The 24689-nt window shown below is 36.8% G+C and overlaps 1 protein-coding gene across 1 annotated transcript in view; it reads left to right on the forward strand.

Annotated features, from left to right (window-relative positions):
- Positions 1 to 24689, forward strand: part of LOC139745501 (1-phosphatidylinositol 4,5-bisphosphate phosphodiesterase delta-4-like) — a 79944-nt gene that overhangs the window by 8200 nt on the left and 47055 nt on the right. The window contains exons 2-5 of the mRNA XM_071655889.1: positions 1036 to 1188; positions 10358 to 10592; positions 17104 to 17233; positions 20083 to 20210. Coding sequence (XP_071511990.1) covers positions 1036 to 1188; positions 10358 to 10592; positions 17104 to 17233; positions 20083 to 20210 — 646 coding nt within the window. The remainder of the gene's footprint in view (positions 1 to 1035; positions 1189 to 10357; positions 10593 to 17103; positions 17234 to 20082; positions 20211 to 24689) is intronic.

Raw genomic sequence — 24689 nt, forward strand, 5'->3', positions numbered from 1 at the left:
AATCCAAAGGTAATTTGAGGTTAAACAAAAAAATCAGATGGGTCTCAAAGAGTCCTTTAGCTGAGGCTTGTCTCTGTCTTGCATGATGCCCTCTGCTTACTTCTCATGGACTGATTACAGTCAGAGGGCCTGTGATGAAGGCTAAAAGCACGAAGGGTAAGGAAGACTGCAGACTTGAACAATTTTGACAGCTGCATCATTCTATTCTTATTTGAGCAGTTGGTATCCATGATGACTGGTTGATGATAGTAGCGCTAATTAGGGGCCTTTCCAGGGGGTTTGACCGTACCACAGCTCTGAAAGAGGAAACTATGGCATTACTTTTGTATCTAAAAGACTTCCATTTGCCAAAACCCAATGTCAAAATCTGAGGTTCTGATCTACATGTGCATGTACCCTGGTACAATATCAAAAGTAATGTACAGCTGTACATCTGTAGGTCCTACCATACGTATACACTATGTTTTATTCATCCCCAAAATACTATTAAACATGTCCATGTTGAGTATACTGCCATGCATGTTGAACCTTTTGGATGTTCAGGGGAATAAATAACATGAATTTGCATTGGAATTGGTATTAAATTCGACAATCTCCATTGGCTAAGAGTACAGCTGTATGCACTGACATTTCATGTATCTGTACATTGTATGTTGTAGTCCCTTGTGCTTCTGAGAACACCGAGCCCCACAGTGTTGAATGAAGTGAGGGCATCTTCAAAATAGTGTACTTTGTTCAGGACTCACACAAAAATTTGAATTAGTGGATGAATGTATGAATGTACGAAAAAATGAATAAATGAATATAAATGAATAAATGAATAAATGAATATAAAAGCCCCACAGTGTTGTACGAAGTGAGGGCATCTACTTTGCACCTCACACACACACACAAAAAAAAAACTTGAATTTAATTAGTGGATGAATGCATTCATGAGTGTATGAATATGAATGTACAACTGTATGAATAATTATGAATAAATGAATAATCATGATAATAAAACCAGCTCCCTCCGTTCTGGTCCTCTCTTTGCAGCGGAGCAGATGCAGCAGAAGTTGCGGCAGGGGACGAGGTTCACCAAGATCTCGCCTAATAGCACCAAGAAGCACACACGCACGTTTGTGCTCACCGATGATGCCTCCGCTCTCTGTTACACTCCGTCCAAGAAGGCTGCACACAAGGCGCAAGGTAGGCATAGATTTTCATGCCCCTGTATCTCAGGTTTTCACATGAATTTCTACCATTCAAGCGCTGTTTGGAAATGATGACTCGTTCTCTGTAATTATCATTCTTTTCTTCTTCTTTTTTTTTTTTTTGGGGGGGGGGTTATCAGAGCAGCTTTACGTAGTTTACAAAGGGTATTTAGTTAGTCGTCTAAATTCAATTACAAATGTAACACAAAATAAGAAATTTTATTAGCGCAAAAATAAGCAAAGAAAATGAGATTCCATGAGGATTCGAACCCGGGACTCCCAGATTGTTATCCCTGTGCTCTACCGACTGAGCTATAGAAAGCCCAGGTAGTTCAGTGTTCGTCCCAGAAAAGACAGCACTCGTATGAAAACAAGCAGCGATTGTCGCCTCCCTTGTCTGCAGGACATGCAGTCATAATGCTCTGGGCATCTATTTGCCTATTCATATGGAGACAGGAAGGCGTGCTTCAAGTACTTACGCATACTTGGGTATGTGGGACAATGCACTTTGACGATTTTGTTTCTATAACACAGGAATCAAGTTTTTAAGTGATATTTGATTATAGCGCTATGATCCCTCAATGACTGTTTTAAAATTATAATTACTGTGCACTATTGCACTTCAGATCTATCTGTTGGTTAATACAAAAAATTATGAACAAATTTTGTAATGCTACCAGAAACACTAGAGGCACACAATTTTGTATACAAAGTAGTAAAAGTTGATCAATGTCTCTTTAATATTGTCTTTAAGGCTCCAGACTCTGATGTGTAACTTAGCATGGAAGTTAACCTAGTATGGACAACTACAACACTGTAGATACCATAGAAGCATCTCTTAGGAATTAGAGGCTCTTTACAGTCCCGCTGTTGAATAGAAAACAAGGGTAAAATTGGACCCTAAATTTGTGACCCATTCAAGCGTGCTTTTAGGAGTGGCATTGTGTGTAGGAGGGGAAGTAGAGATCCCATAGCACACATTACAAGAGATTCATCAGATTAACCCAAATTTTGGCAAATGCTTCAAAGTTTATATACCGCTTGGAATGCCTATCTCTCGGCTCACTCAGGCAGAGTTACATGAGGTCGAAAAGCGTGAATTTAAAGTCAGCATATTCACTATTTCATTGAATATAAATACAATACCTATTGTAATAATATTTAAATCTCTACATGTATAGAAAAAAAAAGCTGCTTTTGAAACAAGTTCTGCTTATCCAACAGTGGAGCTTTCAGTCTTAACAGAATCTTTGCAATACATGTAGGCAAAATCTCTGTTCTAAAAGACACATTTTTGATCCCCAAATCCATTTGACAAATAGCAAATCTTTTAGTAAATCAAAAATGGCTAAAACTGAAGGTTGATCTTCCCCTGGCAAAGTGAAATGTGCTTGAGCTGAAAACTGTCATCTACTGACTTGTATACAGTACATTTATTTGCCATTTTGTTGGTGGGAAATGACAAGTGCATAGTGTTTCCTGAAAGTGCATGTATTCTTTGTTTGGTCACAGATGGTAACACTGATCAAAGAGTAGTCGGTTAGTGAAAAACCAACAACAAACATACAAACAAGCAAACATGAAATGAAGCCCTTATGTACTGTATTAAACCGTTTTAAGTCAGCAAATGCTCCTTTTTCCTATTCCATTTCTTTTTCAGCGGTATATGCCCAGTACAGTCACCAACAAAAATGTTGAGAAAAGGAAATAAGTCCTTTGGGTTCTTTCCTGAGCAGCTGACTGTTTGAAGCTTTGACTCATTCTCTTCATTGCTACTTTTTAATGGTGTACAAAATGTATTGGCTTATTACGTATTGAAATACCTGGTAGTGTCTGCCCGGATGATAAGAAATGTTTGCATGTTTTATGGGTGTTGATGAAGGTATTCTCTGAGATAGTAACAATATGCTCCTTTAAAGAACATCTAGAGATCAGCAAAGATTGCTGAAACAACTGAATTTGATTAGTAAAATAACTGAAAAAGATTAACTCCAATTTCGTGTTCTTATTGCATTGTCCCACATATTGACATCTGCCAAGTAGAATGTTAAGTGCACAGTGTGTCAGTGCCATTTTGGTATGGTCATTTATGGCCCAAATTCCCTACTATTTTCCTATTTGACCACATTTCAAAGGATCTTTATATATTTCAGATTTATATTTATGCACTAGAATGAAATTTTTATTCACCCTTAATCTGTTTGAAATGAAAGTCATCAGTATATTACAAAATAAGTAAAGAAAAATGTACATCAAAATGGTGGTATATAATTGGGAATATGTTGAATAGAATATAAAACTACTACAGTGTACATGCTCTTCACTACAAAAATGCACAATGTGGTGCTGTTATTATCATAAGGTGTACTGTGGTACCAAAAGTTACCTTGAAGATTATATGTTTGGGCAGATCTTTGTGTTATGGCAGATTGTGTGAATGTCTACTTGATGCACTTTGTAGGGTTTACTGTAAAATATGTACCAGAGAATGGAAGGAAAAAGAAATGCTGGGGGAAAAAAACATAGAGTGGGATTGAAATTCAGTTACATCTTGTATGCTGTATGCAAAGTGCATGTTGAGGAGTCAAAAAATACCCTGACTGTCTGACTGTGTTTGTTTGTTGAAGGCAGTGTGTACAATGTCTGGAATGTGTCATAAAAGTGTAGGTGTATTCAATGCATGTTCAAACCAAATATGAATCACTGATTTTGTTCGCTGATATGTAGACCTACAGTTTGTACAGAGATAGGCAGGACTAATGATGCAATTGAGCTTAATTACAGGTATGCAAGTACAGTATGCTAGATGATTGAAACACGTACAATGTAGGCAACCTAATTATCTACTGGCCCACGCGAACTGTGCAGCAACCCTGTAATTATTTGCATTGTGATATACCGTATTATGGAGGTAGGCTTCTTGAAGGCTTGGCTTTTGAAACCACTATTAATAAAAATAACTTTCTTAAAAGATCCCACAATTGCCAGAGTCCAGAGAGATCAAATTTTCTTAAATTGCAGAAAGCTGGTGTAACTTGATTGGCGTCAAGTGGATTGAAGTGCTAATATGCAATTTACTGTACTTGCCCACATACAGTTGTATATTTTTATCAGTCTAGAAGGCTTGTGTAGTACATTATACAGTACTTACATGTGTTGTGCGCAATGAAACCTTGATTCTAAAAGTACCGGTATCAGTGATATCATTGAGAATGATTGATCTACAATGATTCTATCACTTAATCTTGTACACATACTGCTTTCAGGCTGATATGTATCATGAGTGCTGATGATCGAAAAAACTTGTATCATTCTACAGGCAATGATAAACTGAAAAGCTTAAATTTGCTATCATAGGTAGTTTCTGAAATTTGTGATTTAAATTCATGGTTCAAATTAATTCTTGGACCAGAACAAACATGATATTAGTGGTAAAGTATGTGTGCCTACATTACATTTCTGTGAGTATCAATGTGCATTCAGCATTGTATCTCGTGTACTTGCACAATGTTTCATGGACATTAAAGGACAAGTTCACCTTCATATATATACAATATGTAAATAAGGTAAATGCAGCAATAATAGTGGAACACATGAGTGAAAGTTTGAGGAAAATCAGACAATCCGTTCAAAAATTACAATTTTATTTTTTTTTGCACAGTCACAGCTGGATAAGAAAACTACTTTCAGCTTATGTGTGTAGAACGATACAAGGAGAATGCAAAGAGACTTTATCTTTACATCTTTAAAATCTTTACATTCCCTTGACTTTTTTGTAGTGAAATATGAACATAAGAGTTTGGGAAAAGTTTTTTCTGACACCAAACTGCATTCTGCGTCTAAATTTGATAGAAATTTGAAGGTACAGTTTGTACTGTCGCAAAGAAAGAAAGAGATAGATAGATTGATTGATAGAGAAAGAAAGAGATCTATGATAGATAGATACAGTGTACATGCAGATACATAAGCTGTAGATAGATAGATTTAGAGAGAGGGTTACAGCTAAATATTGTAGATGCACATGTGCACCTTTAGACCAGTAACAAACTGTGGTATTTAACCTCATCAGCATTGCATTGATCAGGAAATGACTTGTCACGGATTGCGGAACTAGCCCAGTGTGAATTGTACCACATGTATCAAGGTATTACAGTACCACAAGGCTTTGGCTGGAGTCCTGCACAATTGTACACCAGTAAGATGTTCTGCATCTCGTATTATGTCTAGATGAACATACAGGTGTACTGCTGTAATTGAGTGTAAAAGCTGTTATTTTCATGTACAGTATTTTCATGAATGTGGACATCACAGACATTTTCCAGAGATGCTGTTTTCGTAATTCGACACCAAAGCTACAGCTGTATCATACTGCCTACATTAGTAAATTGATTGCAAGCAAGATTAGATGGCGATGTTATTTTCATAAGTGTCATTCAAAATTTGTGGCCCAATAGTGATTCACAAAACTTGCAAAAATAACAGCTTTTACGGTACAATGTACACCAACACTGTACCGTCATTTCTGGGGTGATTCATAAGAATGCCCTGATGTTACAGATATTTTTTTGCAATGCCTTCATATTGTTACACTTGTACTTACAAATGTACATATACCCACAGTCATGATTTTATAGGGGGCATAACATACTGTACATGTAGTACATCCTCTGTCCGAAACTCACTAGCACAGGTTTAAAGGCATAATTTACCATAATGCAGATGAAATAAAAACCCAACATTAGTGCTTCAAAATAGTTCTAAAATGTGAGTTAGGGATAGAAACAACCAATGTAAAAGTTTGAAGTAGTATAATCGATATTAAGTATTATTAAGTATGCAAAATGTGAACAATAGTTGTAATAAAAATGTTTCCAAACTCAACCGTCTACAGTTACGGTTTAATGATAAAAAATAACTCCTTATATTTTAGGTTTTATTGCAAAAATTTTATATGGTACATTGTAGGATGTTTTGTGATACAACTGACCTACACATGATGTACTGTATGCATCAAAAGTGATGTCTTGAACATTTTTTTTTTATCACTGATTCCAAAGGTAAACAGGACCTTTAACAGTGCTCCACTAGGGTGGGGCATAGGATTTAGATGAGAGCCATGGCCTAATTACCATGGCACTGGACACAAACACACTAAGGGGTATGATTAGGTGCCTTTAATATCTAATTGCATTCCTCAGATTCCAAGGGTGTTGTTTTCATTTCCATTGTTTCTCTCCAATCTGTGATTGTTTGTAATGTGATGATAATGGATGCACCCTTATTGACCAGTCTTTAGGTGTGTCCGTCAGTACAGATAATTGAATTTCAATATTTACAATGTACCAAAGTGAGGTTTCTATCCAATTTAGAGAAGCTTCTAATCAAATGTATAAAAACTAGGGCCTATAGATAAACTTGTCTTTTATAGTAATAAAGACATTATTTGCCATTTGCAAATGAAACAAAAACCCAGCTTTAGGGCTTCAAAATAGTTCTAAAATATGAGTTGGGGATAGAAACAATCCATGTTAAAGTCTTAATCAGTATTATTGTTCTGTAAAATGTGAACAATAGTTATCATAAAATTGTTTCTAGAATAAAACATCTACAGTTATGGTTTGTTGAGAAAAATAGTGATATCTTCTAATATTTTCAGTTTTATTGCAAAATTTACATATGGTAGGACATGTGATACAACTGACCTACACATATATATATGCATCAGATGTGATAAGGTGTACATTTTTTTAAATCACTGTTCCCAATGATAAACAGTTCCTTTAAAGGGACCCTAAACCCAGAGAGCAATGTGGATTGAGTAAAAGCAGTAACATAAAGTCAAACACGTCAGTCAAAGTTTGAGGAAAATCGGACAATCGATGCAACACCCCCCCCCCCCCCCCCCAAAAAAAAAAAAAAAAAAAAAAATGAATTTTTAAAGTTTTGGTGTTGGAACCACTGGATGAGGAGACTACTAGAGGTTATGTAAATGACATACGTGTATGTGTGGACAACAATATAAAGAAAATATCTTAACGGGAATTCACTTTTCTTGCATAATGAAATGAGCACTTGACTAACCGCTTTCAGAAAGCAGCCTGGGGAATAATTGCTAACCTTTATATTTATGCCAGGATCGAGTTGATGAATTGTGTAATTTTCGTGAAAAATGAATTTTGTGGAATTCCCTAAGTTATATTATAATTCCCTTTATTCCTAACTTTGCATCAATTGTCTGATTTTCCTCAAACTTTCACTGATATGTCCTACTATTGTTGCTGCCTTCACTCAATCCACAAACTTCTCTTTGGGTTTGAGTTTCCTATAAAGAGATGCTTAGGTTTGGAGTCTGTACAAGGTTCAGCTTCTAAACCACCGACGTCTTGAAGTGTATAGATCCTACATAAATGGACACTATATACAATGTAGTATACTGTATACGCCGAATATTTCGCGAGGTTTTTATTTTCGTGAATTTCGCGAGTCGGGTGCTATTCGTGAAATTAAAGACACATGAAAGTATTGACTCTGATCCTGATTTGGATGTGATGTACGCATGTACATGTCTCCGTTTAGGACAGGACTCCGTGATCGCGAATTTAACTACTCGCGAAATTGTCGGGAATTCCCAATTCGCGAAAATGTAGACTCGCGAAATATATGGCGTATACAGTAGTAGGTGGCAGTTGGCAATGACTTTAATAGCCTGCATGGATGGCTCTTTGTAGGCCCAGGAGTGGGAAGGTCATTGTACGAGGATTATCAGCTTAGCTGGAACCAATTCATAGATCAGTCCCGAACTGTCCAACTTCAGGAGAAAATCTACCAAAATATTCCCAATCAGTCTTCATTGTTGGTATTCCGTTCTGGAACTTGTGTGTTGTACATGTACAATTGTACTCCGTACTGTATGCTGTGTTTATAGCATAAAGTGATCCAAACTGGGCTCACCCAAGCATGCATAAGTTGGGCGTGTCAGTAATTGGGAGGTTCGGCGAACCAGTATTTGCTATCTGTGATACTAGATAAAAACAAAGCATACAATGTAGATAATACCTGCCTTCAAAGCTTCGTCTATAGGCACATTTTATGGGTGCCAGCCATAAGTTTCTCACAACTTGGGTCTTCAGGAAAACATATCATGTATTGTACATATTTGTGAAAACAAATTAAGAAGAGAGAAGTTTACATTATGTGTGCTTGATTGAATGGGCAAATATTGTATTTCTTACACTACCAACAGTGAAATGTTGATTGAGGACGGATTGATTTTGCTACAATACGCATTTCCCATAGACACCTGCCTGAGTATGCTCAATCAGGACTCATCCTCAACGGATTAAACTCATTCCTCTGAATTACAGGATATCCATGCACCTAGCATGAAATTCATATTTTGCAGATTATATATGAAAGATTGTCACGTTTACTTCGTAGAAATGCACTTTTCAAAGAAAATGTCTATAGTGAATTTACATACAGCTGTAATACAGCACAGTACTTTGATTCAATGGCCTTAATGGTCTACCATACATTTAGTGAGGGTGATACCCAAGACATATTTTCTGGATACTCCGTGGGAAAAGCAGGCAAAAGAAAGTCACCTAAAGACACAGACTGTGAAATAATAGTGACGCTAATGGGTAGTTGAAACTGAAATTTTACACACTTGACGCCAATTAATGGTTGATGCAGTTTTTATTTGAAAAAAAAGTACACAGGGACATACATTATTTTTGATCCTGTATGTGGTTGAAAGTTTGTTTTGCAAAAGAAGGTCCACGTAATATTCAGTTGAACACTGTTTTCTATGTGTATCTCCGTCTCTCTCCTTTGTAACTTTGTAGGATGTGAACTTGTACCATGTGAACTTGTACCATGTGAAAAGCAGTGGTATGGCCATTGGGTCATATGCAGTCTGTTCAAGTACAGTTGAACCTCTCTTATCCGGCCTCCCTTTATCCGGATCTCTCTATTATACGGACGCAATCTCGCCGTGATTCTTTTTTTAAGAATTACGGGAGGAAAGGGGGATTCCCAACTCCTTGAGAACTCCTACACAAACACACATGAATTACATATACTTGATACATTTCTTAATAGTTATTTAGGTAAATAATCCCAAGAATTTATAAAAGAAAATGATTTCAAACTTGCAAACACAAACCTCTATTTTGGGGTCTGTTACTGAGTGTAACAATGAAAAGGTTGCAGTATACACATTACTACATGTGGTACTACAATGGGCTACTGTACATGTGTATATCATGTACACATATAAAGCATTGAGTCTCCCGTATCCGGCCAAATCCCTTATCCGGATGAGCCCCGGTCCGGACTTGTCTGGATACGAGAGGTTAAACTGTAAGTGTTTTTCAAAATACAATTTTCTATGCAATTCATTTCTGTGAGTTATTTTTAGGGGGAGATGAAAAACTCGATTACTGAGTGCATTGGAGCAATGCAATGTGTTTGCTGTGCAGGGTATTCTATTTTTTTTTTTTTTTTGGGCGACAGCTAATTCTAATTGTTGGGAGCATCATCGTATCATTGTATGCAGTCCCTACCACTTCCTATATTAAAAAGTTTGTTTTGTTTTCTAGGATCTGATACAAGGCACAATACAATATAATACACATTCCTTCAAATGTATGAATTCTTGTGTCGAGTTGTTTTCAATTACGTCGATGTAGTGCAATTTGTTAATTATAGTGTAGTTGCAACACACATTCCATGAGTACATGTAGGTCCCATAAGCCTACAGATGTGTATAAAGTATGTGGCTCAATTGTGTCAATGTTTGAATAAAAAAAAAGGGTATTTGATATTGTTCTCACTGGTGACAAAATTTCCTTAGCCTTGGCATGGACCTAGTAGGTGTACAGTGCACTCCCATTATAATGAACATGGTTATAACGAAATTCCGGTTACAAGGAAGTAAAAATTCAGGCCGCAACATTATCCGCTCTATTTTTTTTTTATTGTTTGTTTGCTCGGTTTATACATGTAGTGAAACTTCGATATAACCAGGGAGGTGGAAAGATCCACCTCCTGTTCAAAAATAAATATTATTCTTTTTGGCAGAAGGAAAGATTTCATTTCTTTAAAAAAAGAACAACAACAAAAACAAACCATCATTTTCATTTTCTTGTTCTAACCAACAGTGTCTCTCTCAGAGATTCATGAAGTGCGCAGCGGGCAGGAGACGGATACGTTCCGCATCTCAAAGAACATGAAGAAGTATGACCGCGAGTGCTGCTTCGCTCTCATTGTCGGCAGCAATAACCACACCATCAACCTGGTGGCGCCCTCCGTTGAAGATGCCCGGACCTGGGTGATGGGGCTGCGCTGGCTCAAGAAGAAGTCGCAGCACATTGATATTCATGCCAGGCAGGCTGCGTATCCTTTAGAATGTTTTCTCGTGTTTTGTTCATTCGATACGATGCAGATGGATTATACTGTTTCCTATTATGCCGATTGTTTAGCCAAATGTTGTGAAATGCACATCAGGGGTAAAGATTTATGTGGCAGCAATATAGAAAACAAATATTTTCAAGTTTATGTTTTTTGCTAGTAAGATACCATGAAAAGTGTGCAAACGTGCCTACACAGCATAGTATTCCACTTTTGTGGTATTTCAATTACCTTTAAACTTTAAAGACCTTGTGAGTCATACATCAAGTGTTAGTCCATGAGATGAACACATGTTGCTACAAGCTGGATAGCATCGATAAGACTATTAATTTAGCTATTATAACTACACTCATACTGGACTTACAGTTACCAAAAGTTACAGATCTATGAACTGCTTCAGAGGCAGTATGTTTTTGCACTGTAGAGCTCACATCAATTTGACGGCGATGTACTCCATATCAGATGAATATTGGATCTATAGGTATAGGAGGTCTTACACTAAATGATAATGAAACACTAGAGCAGAATAGTAAAGAGCAGAAAAGTAAAGGGATGGTACAGTTTTGGTAGAGATGGGGATTCAGGTTTTAACTTTGTGGTGAGATAATTAGAAACCATTTGTATGAAATATTAAAGAGCATACAATTCTAAGAGGAATTCAAAGTTTATTTATTTAATGAAAATTGGTTTTGAAATGGCTGAGATATCAAAAAGAAAGCAAAACAAAGTGGTCCTGATAAATGGTGGGTCCCATCTTTTATCAAGACCTCTTTGTTTGTGATGTCTCAGTCATTTTAAAACCAATTAAATGATAAAAGGTGGGTCCCACCTTTTATTTAGACAGATCTCTTTGTTTGTGGATATGTTTAAAATAGACATTTCAAAACAGATTTTCATCAATAAACTTTGAATTCCTCTTTTAGAATTGTATGCTCTTTGATATTTCACATAAGTGGTTTCTAATCATCTCACAAAAAAGTTCATACATGAATCCCTATCTCAAATGAAACTGTATCCATCTCTTTAACTGCATTTGGACTAGGTTCTCTCTGTTTTTGTTTTGTTTTCTCAGTTTGGCTGCCAAAACATCATTCTTGTGAATGATGTTGCTAGCTCGGGCTGAGTTTTGGCAAACTTGGTCTTTGAGACGAGGCACTTGCCAACTACACTTGTATGAGCTGTGACTGTGTGACACTACCAATTGCTTAAGTTACAAACTGGGATCCCTAATACCTGAATCTATCCATGTGCTCAATTCTCTGGATTTCCACATGTTAAGGCCCTAGAGGCAGCCGTCAAATGGAAAATGAGTCATAGTGCGGGTCTTGCCAGATTTGTTGTCGGTAACTTTGTCAGTCGTCACGGCAACAAGGAGTTAAAACCTCTGATGGCCGACAGAAGCGGGGTTAGGAACGTTTGAGGGAATTGAGGAGTTCCCCTTCGTGCAAATTTCTGAACCAAGAGTGAATAAAAACAAAAGTGAAAAAGTAGCAATCATTTTGTTGCCTTGTGTTGTTTACGTGCATGCTCTCGATTGCAAATGATAGGCCGGGTCCTGCATGGATAAAACCCACTACCAAATTTGGTCATTTCTTCCTCACGCGGGGAAATGTGTGGGCGCACTCCTGTGACATAGTTTAAAGGAAATAATCTTCCTCTGGAGTAGTATCCTTTTATTTTTCAGTGGCAAAAGTCAAAACAAGTAATGCAGGTGTACATTCTTATTTGTAGTCTGCGATACCAAAATATCTGAATTCTTATTCCGACAGATGTAATGGTCATCAGACCAGGAATAAAGTATGAGATTACCTGTTGAGCTCAAACTTGCAGAGAACTGCTATGGCTGTTATGGATCCCTTGAGCCAAACTGTTCATCCAAATGCTGGTTGATATATTTTTAAGCTTTATCATGATATCAACACATTGTAACTCTCTATAACAATTGCCTCAACTTCCAAAGCTTATTTTGAATGTACCTTATAAGAAGAAGAAGAAAGAAAAAAAAATGCACCAGATACTTTATTTTTTCTCAATTTGATTTTAACATAATTCTTAACTCTTTATTTGCCATGGTGGAAACCCCTGTGTGCCACGTTATTCTGAGACACGAAGGTAGTCATGCTTTGAGAAAGAATTCTGTTAAATTTCCATTCTATATATTATCTTCTACAAATTTCTGTTAAGCTGGACATGATAGTGAGCAAACTTGAAGAGGAATGCCAAGCTTTGCTTTGATATAAATTGTATGACAAATCTGTTTCTATTTATTTTCTTTTTTAATGACCAGTTGCTACATTACTGTAAAGGCAAGACTTTTGCACATGAAACCGTGAGAGAAACTTAGAATTTACACGCAAATTTAGTTGGGAACACTGCTTGATAGTCAATCACCACATAGAATGCAAGCTGTATGTGAAAGGAACAAAAGCGTGAGAAAAGCTTTCATTGTACCGCGGGATTAGGCAATTTATCGATCAGTTTAATCGGATTAGTGCGTTTGAGCGGAATATGCGAAGTTCGCCCGCCATCGACTGAGTGGGACGTGCGAACATGGCACATAAATAGTTAAAGCGCATCAAAATCAGCAACTTATGTTTTTTGTTTGTTTGTTTTTTGGCCATGAGGATATTAAATAGTGACTCTTTAAATATAGCCCTGATGATGAGTGACCCCTTTGTCACTCCTGACAGGAATGTGATTATGTAATAGAGACGGTGGACAGGGATGAACACATGCTAGGAGGCGGCTTACAGGGTCTGATTAATTGAGGCTTTGATCAGTCAGCAGGTGATTATCTGCTGTCCTACGGCAAGACAATTAGAGGAACTGTCACTGGGGGCATTCACACAGGAGTTATCGCGTTTTGAATCACGATGCAAAAATCAGTTTTATTTGTCAGATCATTAACATGGGCTGCATGGAATAAATTATTGCTTGACTTTCCTAGAAAATGCTTCTATTGCACAAATTTACTTTCTGCATTCTCTTTTCTCTGCTATTGATTGATATTGAGGGAAAACTTGATCATTCTTAATTGCACACATCAATAGTGGCTATAGTGTGCTAGGATGCTTTTTAAATGTTTTTGATGACCTTTGAACAGGAAATCACTCACCTGGCAGCCCCAGCTATTAAAAAGCAACAACAAAAGGGGCAAGATTGAATAGGAATGGGCTTCTATAGTCAATACTGTGATGTGATAGTTATCATATCACATCAATGCTTGAAGTCATCACGATGATTAGTTTTGCCTTTCGCATCAGCTGAACAATGTGTCCTGGCATCAGTGATTGTATATAGATGTGTGTGATGTGGTCATGCCATTTGGTACACTTGGGTGAGGACAAAAATTGCATAACAGTTGTATAGAGAGCCAATAATGATGATCAATATCATAGAGAGGGTGAATTGATAATCATCTTGTCAGTTTTTCGTGATGGCAAAATTTGATTTCTGTCTATTCTCTGGTTCTTACTGACCCCAAAAAGGATTGCTCTTGTGACAAATATTTACAGAGAATATAGATACAGGTATGTCTGTGGTGGATCAAAAAATGGATTTCAGGCCTACGTAAAAGAAGAACACCATTATGATGTGAATAAGATGACATTGAAGGCACACAGAGTTGGGTGTGGTCTGCACCAATATAAATCCCATTAGTACTGTTCACTGGAGTGTGCGTTATTAGGTGATACGCTATCAGCGTATCACCTATTGTGATTGTCAAAATCTCTCTTTATTTTTTTTTATTCTTCTTTCTTTCTGGACAATTTTGTGTCGTCAATATCTCAACAATGACATTACGGAATGACATGAAATTTTCAGTCAACATGTCTCATAACAATATCTAGCCACAATAAGGTTTTCATGACAGTAACATATCTATGACGTCATCTAGGCGCCATTTTGTGATTTTCGGACCTTGTCACATGATCGATCATAACTTCATAACTAGATGTCATTTCTGCATCATTTTCGGTGGACATAAAGTTCAGGTCACGCTCTATCTTACTTTTTAACGCTAGTTACCCAGGTCTTCATTACGCGCGCCTACGCGCGCGTCAAAATTTTAAAAGGCTCAAAACGACTTCCCAATGGGAAATCTCGAAGTTTCAGACAATTTTAAGCGTTTCAAACATTTTCTCGCGTGCGCGTCCGTCCGCGCAATTTCACGCGCAGAGGGCGTAACCAACATGAAAATGCAATTTTTTTGACTGATTTGGATTCCTGATACTTTGAGTAACAATATCCACTGATTTCCGATCGATGTTGACCTATAACAAAGGAATGCACTGGCGTCAAAGTTGAAATTCCGCGCGCGCGTCTTTCTGCAAATATAGTGAAAAAACATGTCTTTGTTTATTTCGCCATAGCTCTTTAAATCGTCCGTTGACCCGATATTTCTATTGCATATTACAAAAGCATATGAATTGTAAATAACATTCCTAGTATCAATATTGCCAGGAAAACGCGATGAAGTGATCATATCGTCATTTTGAATAAAAAAAGTGGAATTGATTTTTTTGAGGTACTGTTTCTGACATTCATTTGCTCGTATCTCTGTTGTTTAAGCTCAATATTATCCCAAATTCACATATGTTGTCCTTTAAACATTTGCCTTTCAAGTCCATGTCATGGTTTTGAAATTTGATGACGTCATCATACTTTAAATTGTGATTAAAAGTAAAGATGCAAAATCGGACAAGTTTACGTGTTATGTCTATGGGAGGTGATTTTTTTTAAAAGCATGCATTGACTTAACAACGTTTAAGCACCTTTATCTCAGCTGATTTTGCTTCATTTCCTCTGAAACTTTAGTATGTTGTAGCTGAGACAATAAGCTGCAGTAATCATGCATTTTATTCTTTGAAATCTCCTCATCAGATTGACAATTTTGCAGTTTAAAACTGAAAATGAAAATGGAATGTGGACAAAACGATTCCTCATGTATCTTTCATATACATAAGTTTACGTTCCCCATATTTTCTCGTCGAGACGTATGGCCGAGTGGTTAAAGGCGCCGTCTCAGAGACGTGAGGTTGCGGGTTCGAACCCCACAAGATCACGAAACAATTTTTTTTTATTTTACTTTTTTTTCTTCAATTTGTATTATATATTCGTCCATGTAGAAATCACGTTCGTATATAAACGCACCTATACACACACACAGACACACACACACGCCATATCCCTCTTTTTTGTGTGTTGGAGACCACATTGCTTCGACTGCAGCAACATTTTGCAGGTTGACTTTGTCAAACCGATCATAGTATGTAATGACGACGACTGAGGTGTTGTACTTTGAACAATTGTCTTTCAAGACGATGTCATTGTTTTGTAATTTGATGACGTCATTACACTGAAAATTGTGATTAAAGGCAAGGTATCAAAACCAGCCGATTATAGGTTTTATGTCTGCGGGACGTATTTTTCCCAAGTTGCCAGAAATGGCATAGCGACCTCAGTCGTTACATGGCCGCTTTTCCGTCTAGCAATGCAATAGATGTTCACACGGCCACGTTAGTTGAGTGGGCATTGACTTTCCCCCTGTTATATCTATACATTGTTTTTTTTTTTTTGTCTTACCATTTCCGTGGATGACCCGTGGCCGAGTGGTTACAGAAACGGTTTCGCATGCACGCTCAATATAACTTCAAGGTGCCTATATCACATTCTTTTCTTTGTCGATCACAGATGACTGTCATCTGATGACCACAAGCGTATCACCTAACTCGTCCTCAATGTGACGAGTTTTCATGTCTCGTTTGAATTTTAAGGTGGGTCACTCAACTTGATGGGCACTATCATATATGTAAAATCTTGTCCGTCAAGAAATAGAACCAAGTGAATTTATTCTATATAATGCTACCAATCAATATCCAATACTTTCTTGACTCCATACACATGTGGTATAGTGTAATTATTTTACCATTATTGTAATATATCGGAATCCCACTACCTGTATAAAAAAACACGTAGAGGATCGATTGATTATGATTATACACTCTATAAATTACTATTATCAAGACTTCTGCTAGCTTTGCTGAATGTGGTCTATGCTCAAAGGAATATTTAACAAGTTTCTTTTCATGTGACATGTTTGGAATAAATCATGTAATGTACAGCTTGTATACAACATCAAACTCATCAACGAAGAACTTGTGGAGCTGTTTTGAGACCACTGCACAGATTCAAATTGTACAAAACCAATGCACAGTCACATAGAATCAACGTGGATACATTCTCTTTTACACCTTTGCCATTCTTAAAGTTTGTTTAGTATTAAATATAACCTATTTGTTTTACAGAACAGTTAGATAATCATTTACCATATCTATAGGTGTGTTTGATACCCACTTCATTGCAACATGTATCAATTAAAAACTCAAAATTAGAATTTGTGAGAAAAAAAAAATATGTGATGACTTTATGATTGAAATGTTGGGCAATGATTCATGACATGCACCTTGACCACCACCACCTCACTGGACATCAGGTGGATCATGGATACCTTCCGTCAGGCCGATGTGGACCAGGACGGAACGGTGGACTTTGAGGAATCCTACAAACTCCTCAAAAAGCTGAACATCAAGATTGAGAAGGTGCACGCCAAGAGACTCTTCCAGGTGAGATTTGTGAAATTTGATGTTTTGTCATCGAAAGCAGACCGAAGCCATTAACAAAGGACTTTATGTATTCATGACTCTCAAATGTTCATTGTAAATAGTTGTATGCACGTGTACACATTTAGATCAATGATAGCCTTGCTGGCATCTGATACTCAGTCAAAGACACACACATGGACATGCATACACACAGACAGACAGACATGGAAACCTGTAACTACCAGATGGAAAAGTCTGATGTTTGATCGCTTAAGATATATTTGTTTTGTTTGCTTGTTTGCATATTTTCTGATCAAATCTGATCTTTGATCTCCTAGAAGATATTTGTTTGTGTGTTTGTTTGTTTACATGGTTGTGTATCTTCTGATCAAGTCCTTGATATTTGGTCCCCTCGAAGATTTGTTTGTTTGTTTGTTTGTTTGCTTGCTTGTTTGTGCATTTGTTTATCTTCTAATATTGTCTAACTCTTGGCTCGAACAGCAGCACAATGTTTCTTTGGAGACTCACCAAATCAGTGATTGACAACCTTGGGAAAGCAAGGTCGACATTACCATGGCAACAAATAGACACTTTGAAAGCTGATCTGCCATTGTTAGGATAGTGCTCTCACTGTGACAAATCTGCACACAAAGTAAATCTTGTCAGTAATCATTAATCAGAATCATTGATTTTTAAAAATAGATCTTTTATCTACAACTACAATCTACAACTGATTTTAGTCTATTTATTATAACTTGAACGTCGTGTAAAATAGCACTTTCAGGAGGTGAAGTGGGAGGAAACGCTCATGAGGAGCGTCAAGTGTAAAATAGGAAGCGTCATGGAAATGGTTCGCCCACGGGGGATGAGTGATATAGAGGGTGTCTGACAATTCATGACTGCTCTGTCAAGGTGGCTTGGGTGCCAGAATCCATGCGAAAGGAAGCAGAGCATTTCGAGTATTGCGTTAACAGGCCTGTATCCCATTTGAGGTTAAAGGTCCTGTTTACCTTTGGGAACAGTGATTTAAAAAATGTTCAAGATATCACTTTTGATGCATATGTGTAGGTCAGATGTACCACAAAACATCCTACCATATCAAATTCTTGCCATAAAACCTATATTATAAGGAGATATCAGTATTCTTTTAATTAAACTGTAACTGTAGGCGGTTTAGCCTGGAAACATTCTTATTATATCTACTGTTCACATTTTGTGTATTTAACAATACTTAACATCGATTATACAGATTCAAATTTTTACAGTCGTTGTTTGTATCCCTAACTCACATTTTAGAACTATTTTAAAGCACTAATGCTGGGTTTTTGTTTCATCCTGCAAATTGTAAATTACTGTATGTCTTTAAAGTGCAAACTTCGCAAACAAGTTCCATTTTGTGAACTATAATGCTCACAAAATATGAAGTGTTTGCAGTAGCCACACCCTTTGAGCATGGTGTTAGTAGCATTGGTTTCATATGCACACAGTTATCAAAGAAAAGTGAAATCCTATAGATATGGTACCATAGTAATACTTTCAACGTTGTTCAGAGATAAAGCACATAATGTTTTCCTCTAATGACGCACTGTGTTGTATGTACAGCAATAATTCTTTTTTTTTCTTTTTTTTTGATAATGCTTGGGTGGAAAAATGTCTGTTAATCATTGATTTGTCAGTTTTTGTGTCATCATCATCAAACACATTGAAAGAATTGAAAAATATAAATGTGATTGCAGGGGATACAGCTCTTCAGTGTCAAATGATAATGCTCAAAGAGCTGAAACTATTTCTATTAAACAAACAGAAAGGCCACAGCTTATGGAGTAAACCTTATAAAGAACAGATTATTTCTACTCTGCAGTTGACTTGAATTATATATTTATCCTTGTATGGAAAAAAAAGAGAAGTGTCAATATCATTTTGTTGACATTTGCACCTGACTTGTGCAGTGAAGTCCAGGGATAGAAAAAGTGAGATTACTATGTATAATAGTCTGATAGCTTCTTGTTTGGATAGGGCAGCCAAACACCAGTCCACTTGGCATATATTGTTTCAAGATTGGAAACTAGACTCATTTGTCATTTTGTAGGCATTCTGTCAACTGGAGTGTAGAACTCGGGATTTTATCGATTCACCTTCGTGTTTGCAGACTGTTAAGTTGCCAGTAGTGGTCTCATTCAAAGGTTTTTGTTTTTTCCTCTGTTGTATAATGTTGACTCTAATTTCTGTGTTTTCATTATTCCTGCTTGTCTCAGAAAAAAGACAATGAAAGTACACTCCATGATTTTATTATTAGTCAATTATTATTATCATTTATATATTATTATTATTATTATTATTATTATTATTATTATTATTATTATTATTATTATTGTTAACATTATCATTGTTATTATCATTATTTTTATTATTATTATTATTATTATTATTGTTATTATTATTATTATTATTATTATTATCATCATCATCATCATCATAATTGTAAGAAGTAGTAGTAGTAGTAGCAGCATTAATGTCACATATTTTGGGAGCAGAATATTACCTAAAATTGGACGCTCAAACCTATTGTCAAGAAATGCTATGCTATAATGAGAATTAAGTATCATTCCTTTTCATAATGGGAAAAGTAACACTTTTCAACCTTGGAGAAGTTATTAATATCTTTAATTGTCCTTACATTTGTTGATAGTTGGCTTTTTGTTGCTTTAGCAACTATCAGTCAACTCACATGAAAATAAAATTGAAACATTTGGCATAATATGGTATCACTTACGTTACATTATTTATCGGTTTTATATTGTATTAAGAAATGCTAATGACTGAAAAACTAATGTAATCATCCTTACCCTGTTGTAACCACCCTTTCCCAGGTTGCCAACACCCAGTCGGCTCAGACTAAGAAGGGGAAGGTCAGAACTGATGCACTCAACGAAGACGAGTTTGTCGAGTTTTATCGCATCATCACCCGTCGCCCTGAGCTCTATGAAATCTTCAAGAAGTAAGTGTTTTTTGTAGAAGTTTGGAAACAAAAGGAAGAACAGAAAGCTATGACGTAGGGCCAATAAACCAATTTACTGAGTTAAGTTTTTTTTTTTTCAAATCTATGGATGCTTTTTCCGTCCTTTGAATACACAGTAACAAGCTATTCTATTAACCCATTGAAGATGAGCTGATTTTGCTTAACATGCATTTCCCATTGACACCTGCCTGAGTATACTCAGGACTAGTCTTCAGTGGGTGAATCTTTCACTAAAAACACTTTTCAATACTTGGAATCTAGTTTGCATACATTAGTTGTTGCTACAGGCATAATAGGTCATAAAAGCTTCCTATACCAAATGAGCAATGTAAACTAGGGGTTTCAGGTTCACTGTACTAATGCTGTTCATCGCTCAATTGGTTTAAGGGCACCGGTCTAGCAATCCAGAGGTCTTGAGAGTGAATCCCAATGGAATCTAATTGTCATTACTCATTTCCATTTGAAGTTTAGATAAAGCATATCATTACACTCATCCACACACACCCACACATAGAGTGTAGTATGAAAAGTCATTTTTTTTCTTTCTTCTAGATTTTCTGTAACGAGGGCCTTGTCTTATGAAGAGTTATAATCTATTATGATTTCTATCATAAGTCTATGGCAGCCTGTGTGTTAAGAAAAATTATAATCGATATATCTTTACCACATTGCCTTGACTAGATTGCATATATTCGGGCTTTACTTTCCCACATTCGGGCATTACTTTCCCACATTTGGCTGTACTGCTGCTAATAGAGCCGCAGTGTTATTTCTATTAATGAGCAGAAGGTCGTATAGCTAACAGATAGATCATGGACATGTAATTTGACAAAATGGATTTTTCAAGGTTGCCGTAATGAATGTGACTGATTGATTGCTCACTTTGATACTTCAATGTAGTCCATGTAGTCTGGGTGCCAAAGCCACTTTTTGGGCCTAACCTTGTTTTACCGTCCACCCAATGTTTTTTGATGGTTTTGCCCTATTTCGAGGGTGCTGAATCCGAATCTGGATGATGCAACTCTTGCATCCTTGAGGGTTTTAAGATATTCAAGATGGCCGCCAAAATGGCCGCCCAAACCGGAAATTCCCATGTATTTCCTTCTAAATGGTGAGAAATTGAGAACAATTGATGGTTTTGCCCTATTTCGAGGACGCTGAATCCAAATCTAGATGATGCAAGTCTTGCATCCTTGAGGATTTTGAGATATTCCAGATGGCCGCCAAAATGGCCGCCCAAACCGGAAATTCCTATATATTCCCTTTTAAATGGTGAGAAATTGAAAACAATTGATGGTTTTACCCTATTTCGATGGTGCTGAATCCGAATCAGGATGATGCAACTCTTGCATCCTTAAAGGTTTTGAGATATTCAAGATGGCAGCCAAAGTGGCCGCCGAAATGACTGCCAATTAAAACCAGAAATTCCGATGTATTTCCTTCTAAATGGTGAGAAATTGAAAACAGTTGATGGTTTTACCCTGTTTGGAGGGTGCTGAATCCGAATCTTGATGATGCAACTCCTGCATCCTTGAGAATTTTGAGATATTCAAGATGGCCACCAAAATGGCCGCCAAAACCGGAAATTCTCACGTATTTCATTCTCAATGGTGAGAAATTGAAAACAATTGATGGTTTTACTCTATTTTGAGGGTGCTGAATCCAAATCTGGATGATGCAACTCTTGCATCGTTGAGGATTTTGAGATATTCAAGATGGCCGCCAAAATGGCCGCCCAAACCGGAAATTCCTATGTATTTCCTTTTAAATGGTGAGAAATTGAAAGCAATTGATGATTTTACCCTATTTCGATGGTGTTGAATCCGAATCTGGATGATGCAAATCTTGCAACCTTGAGGGTTTTGAGATATTCAAGATGGCTGCCAAAGTGGCCGCCGAAATGACCGCCGATTAAAACCAGAAATTCCGATGTATTTCCTTTTAAATGGTAAGAAATTGAAAACAATTGATGGTTTTACCCTGTTTGGAGGGTGCTGAATCCGAATCTTGATGATGCAACTCCTGCATCCTTGAGGATTTTGAGATGTTCAAGATGGCCACCGAAATGGCTGCCAAAACCGGAAATTCTCACGTATTTCATTCTCAATGGTGAGAAATTGAAAATAATTGATGGTTTTACTCTATTTTGAGGGTGCTGAATCCAAATCTGGATGATGCAACTCTTGCATCGTTGAGGATTTTGAGATATTCAAGATGGCCGCCAAAATGGCCGCCCAAACCGGAAATTCCTATGTATTTCCTTTTAGATACACAGTGAGAAATTGAAAGCAATTGATGATTTTACCCTATTTCGATGGTGTTGAATCCGAATCTGGATGATGCAAATCTTGCAGCCTTGAGGGTTTTGAGATATTCAAGATGGCCGCCAAAGTGGCCGCCGAAATGACCGCCGATTAAAACCAGAAATTCCGATGTATTTCCTTTTAAATGGTAAGAAATTGAAAACAATTGATGGTTTTACCCTGTTTGGAGGGTGCTGAATCCGAATCTTGATGATGCATCTCCTGCATCCTTGAGGATTTGGAGATATTTAAAATGGCCGCCAAAATGGCCGCCAAAACCGGAAATTCTCACGTATTTCATTCTCAATGGTTTAAAATTGAGAACAATTGATGGTTCTATCCTATTCCGATTTCAAAATGGCCGCCAAAACCGGAAGTTTCCACGTATTCCAATTCTAATGTTTCGCAATTGAGAACAATTTTATTTATGATTCTACCCTATTTCGATCACTGTGCTGAATGCGAATCTGGACGATACCACCCTTGCATCATTGAGAGTTTGGAGATATTCAAGATAGCCGCCAAAATGCTCGCCAGAATGGTGAGAAATTGATAACAATTGATGGTTTTACCCTATTTCAGGTTTTCGTCAATGGCAAAATCTAAACCCAACCATACTCTGCTGATAAACGAACGCATATTGTACATCCCAGTTTGAACTTGCTGTACTGTGAAACCAGCTTTACCGGATATCTTGGAGTTTGTAAGATACAGCTGTGCCAGAATGAATCCTGCAAGACTACAGATGCGGTTGAATGTTTGAAAGATTACACTGTTTCATCTACATATCATGGATACGTTTTGAACACTAACAATCAGTGGACAAGACATACCCATCTCGATCAAATAGTGATAGTGATGTAGAGAAGTATACCGAGATTCCCAACATTACCTGTTTTAATCCATGAACAGTTTTAATCGTTTCATCCATGAACACTCACATTGGTTAATTGGTTTATATTGGTGGTCTTGATGACATTGTTGAAGACAAGAGTTGGACATTTTTATAGTTCTGCTTCAAATTTTTCTTCAATATGATGTAATATCATATATAATAAATGTGGCGACAAACCTCGTATCTACAAAATGTCACATGTTCAGGAGAGAAAAACAAAAACAAAAACAAAAAGCAAACAAACATGGCAGCCAAAGCACTATAACAAATGAGAGAACTTTTCCTTTGACATGCCATGGTAGCTTCATATTTGGGGTAAGACAGCTAAGGTTTGGACAGGACATCATTAACTGATTATCTGACTGTTTATTCAAAAAAGTCATTTTCACTAAAATTTCAGATACAGGGTCTTGTCGACCAAGCGACAATATCATATATACACACGAGGGGATGGAAAAATCACAGGTAACTCGCAGTAAAAACAAACGACAACATGTAAGGTAATAGTTGATAGTCCAGTACTTACGAATATCATAATCACGCAGAGTGCTTTTGAAATTACCCTTATATTGATATCTACTATAGTGGTCATGGATGCAACCATTTCTAGTGACGTAATCAGAATATGCCACAAGTTTCATAAGAGTACGCGGCGAGACTCATAAAAATACAAAAAAAAAAATTCAACACCAAATACCAGCAGGCCATAATTTGATATTACTCTTATAGCCAAAAAGGATTAACTTCACATCAGTCTGCAGAGCTCTTATTGGCTACCACAGGCATTACTTTATAACAACTGTGCATAAAAAATTCAGTCTTATCTTTGTGTTTGTACGTTTCAATATGATGTCAATATCATTTTTCTTTCCATTGCGTGTTAAAGTTCCGTTTGAGACATATCGGAATATCTCAGTATATTACAATACCATTGTGACAGTCATTTTGGATGCCATTAATTGTTGGCTGATTTGACAAATTTGCTCAACCGAGTTGAATTCAAGAATACAGATTATTGCTTTTAATCCCTCGTTTCACGTTATAGCACAATATTTTACAATTTATAAGAAAATATCAAGGAATTTTCGTTTATACAGGACATTTGTAAATATCTCAAAGCCTTCAGCATCCTCGAAATGGGGTGAGACCATCAATTTATTTTCAAATTTTCACCATTTAGAAAAAAAATATTAACATTGGAATTTCAATTTCTGCCAATTATTTTGGCGGTCATCGTGGACATCTGATAACCCTATAAGG

Source organism: Diadema antillarum, unplaced genomic scaffold, assembly GCF_040938485.1.
Source record: "Diadema antillarum isolate AM-2024a unplaced genomic scaffold, OU_Dant_1.0 seq00001271_RagTag, whole genome shotgun sequence".
Lineage (NCBI taxonomy): Eukaryota > Metazoa > Echinodermata > Echinoidea > Diadematoida > Diadematidae > Diadema > Diadema antillarum.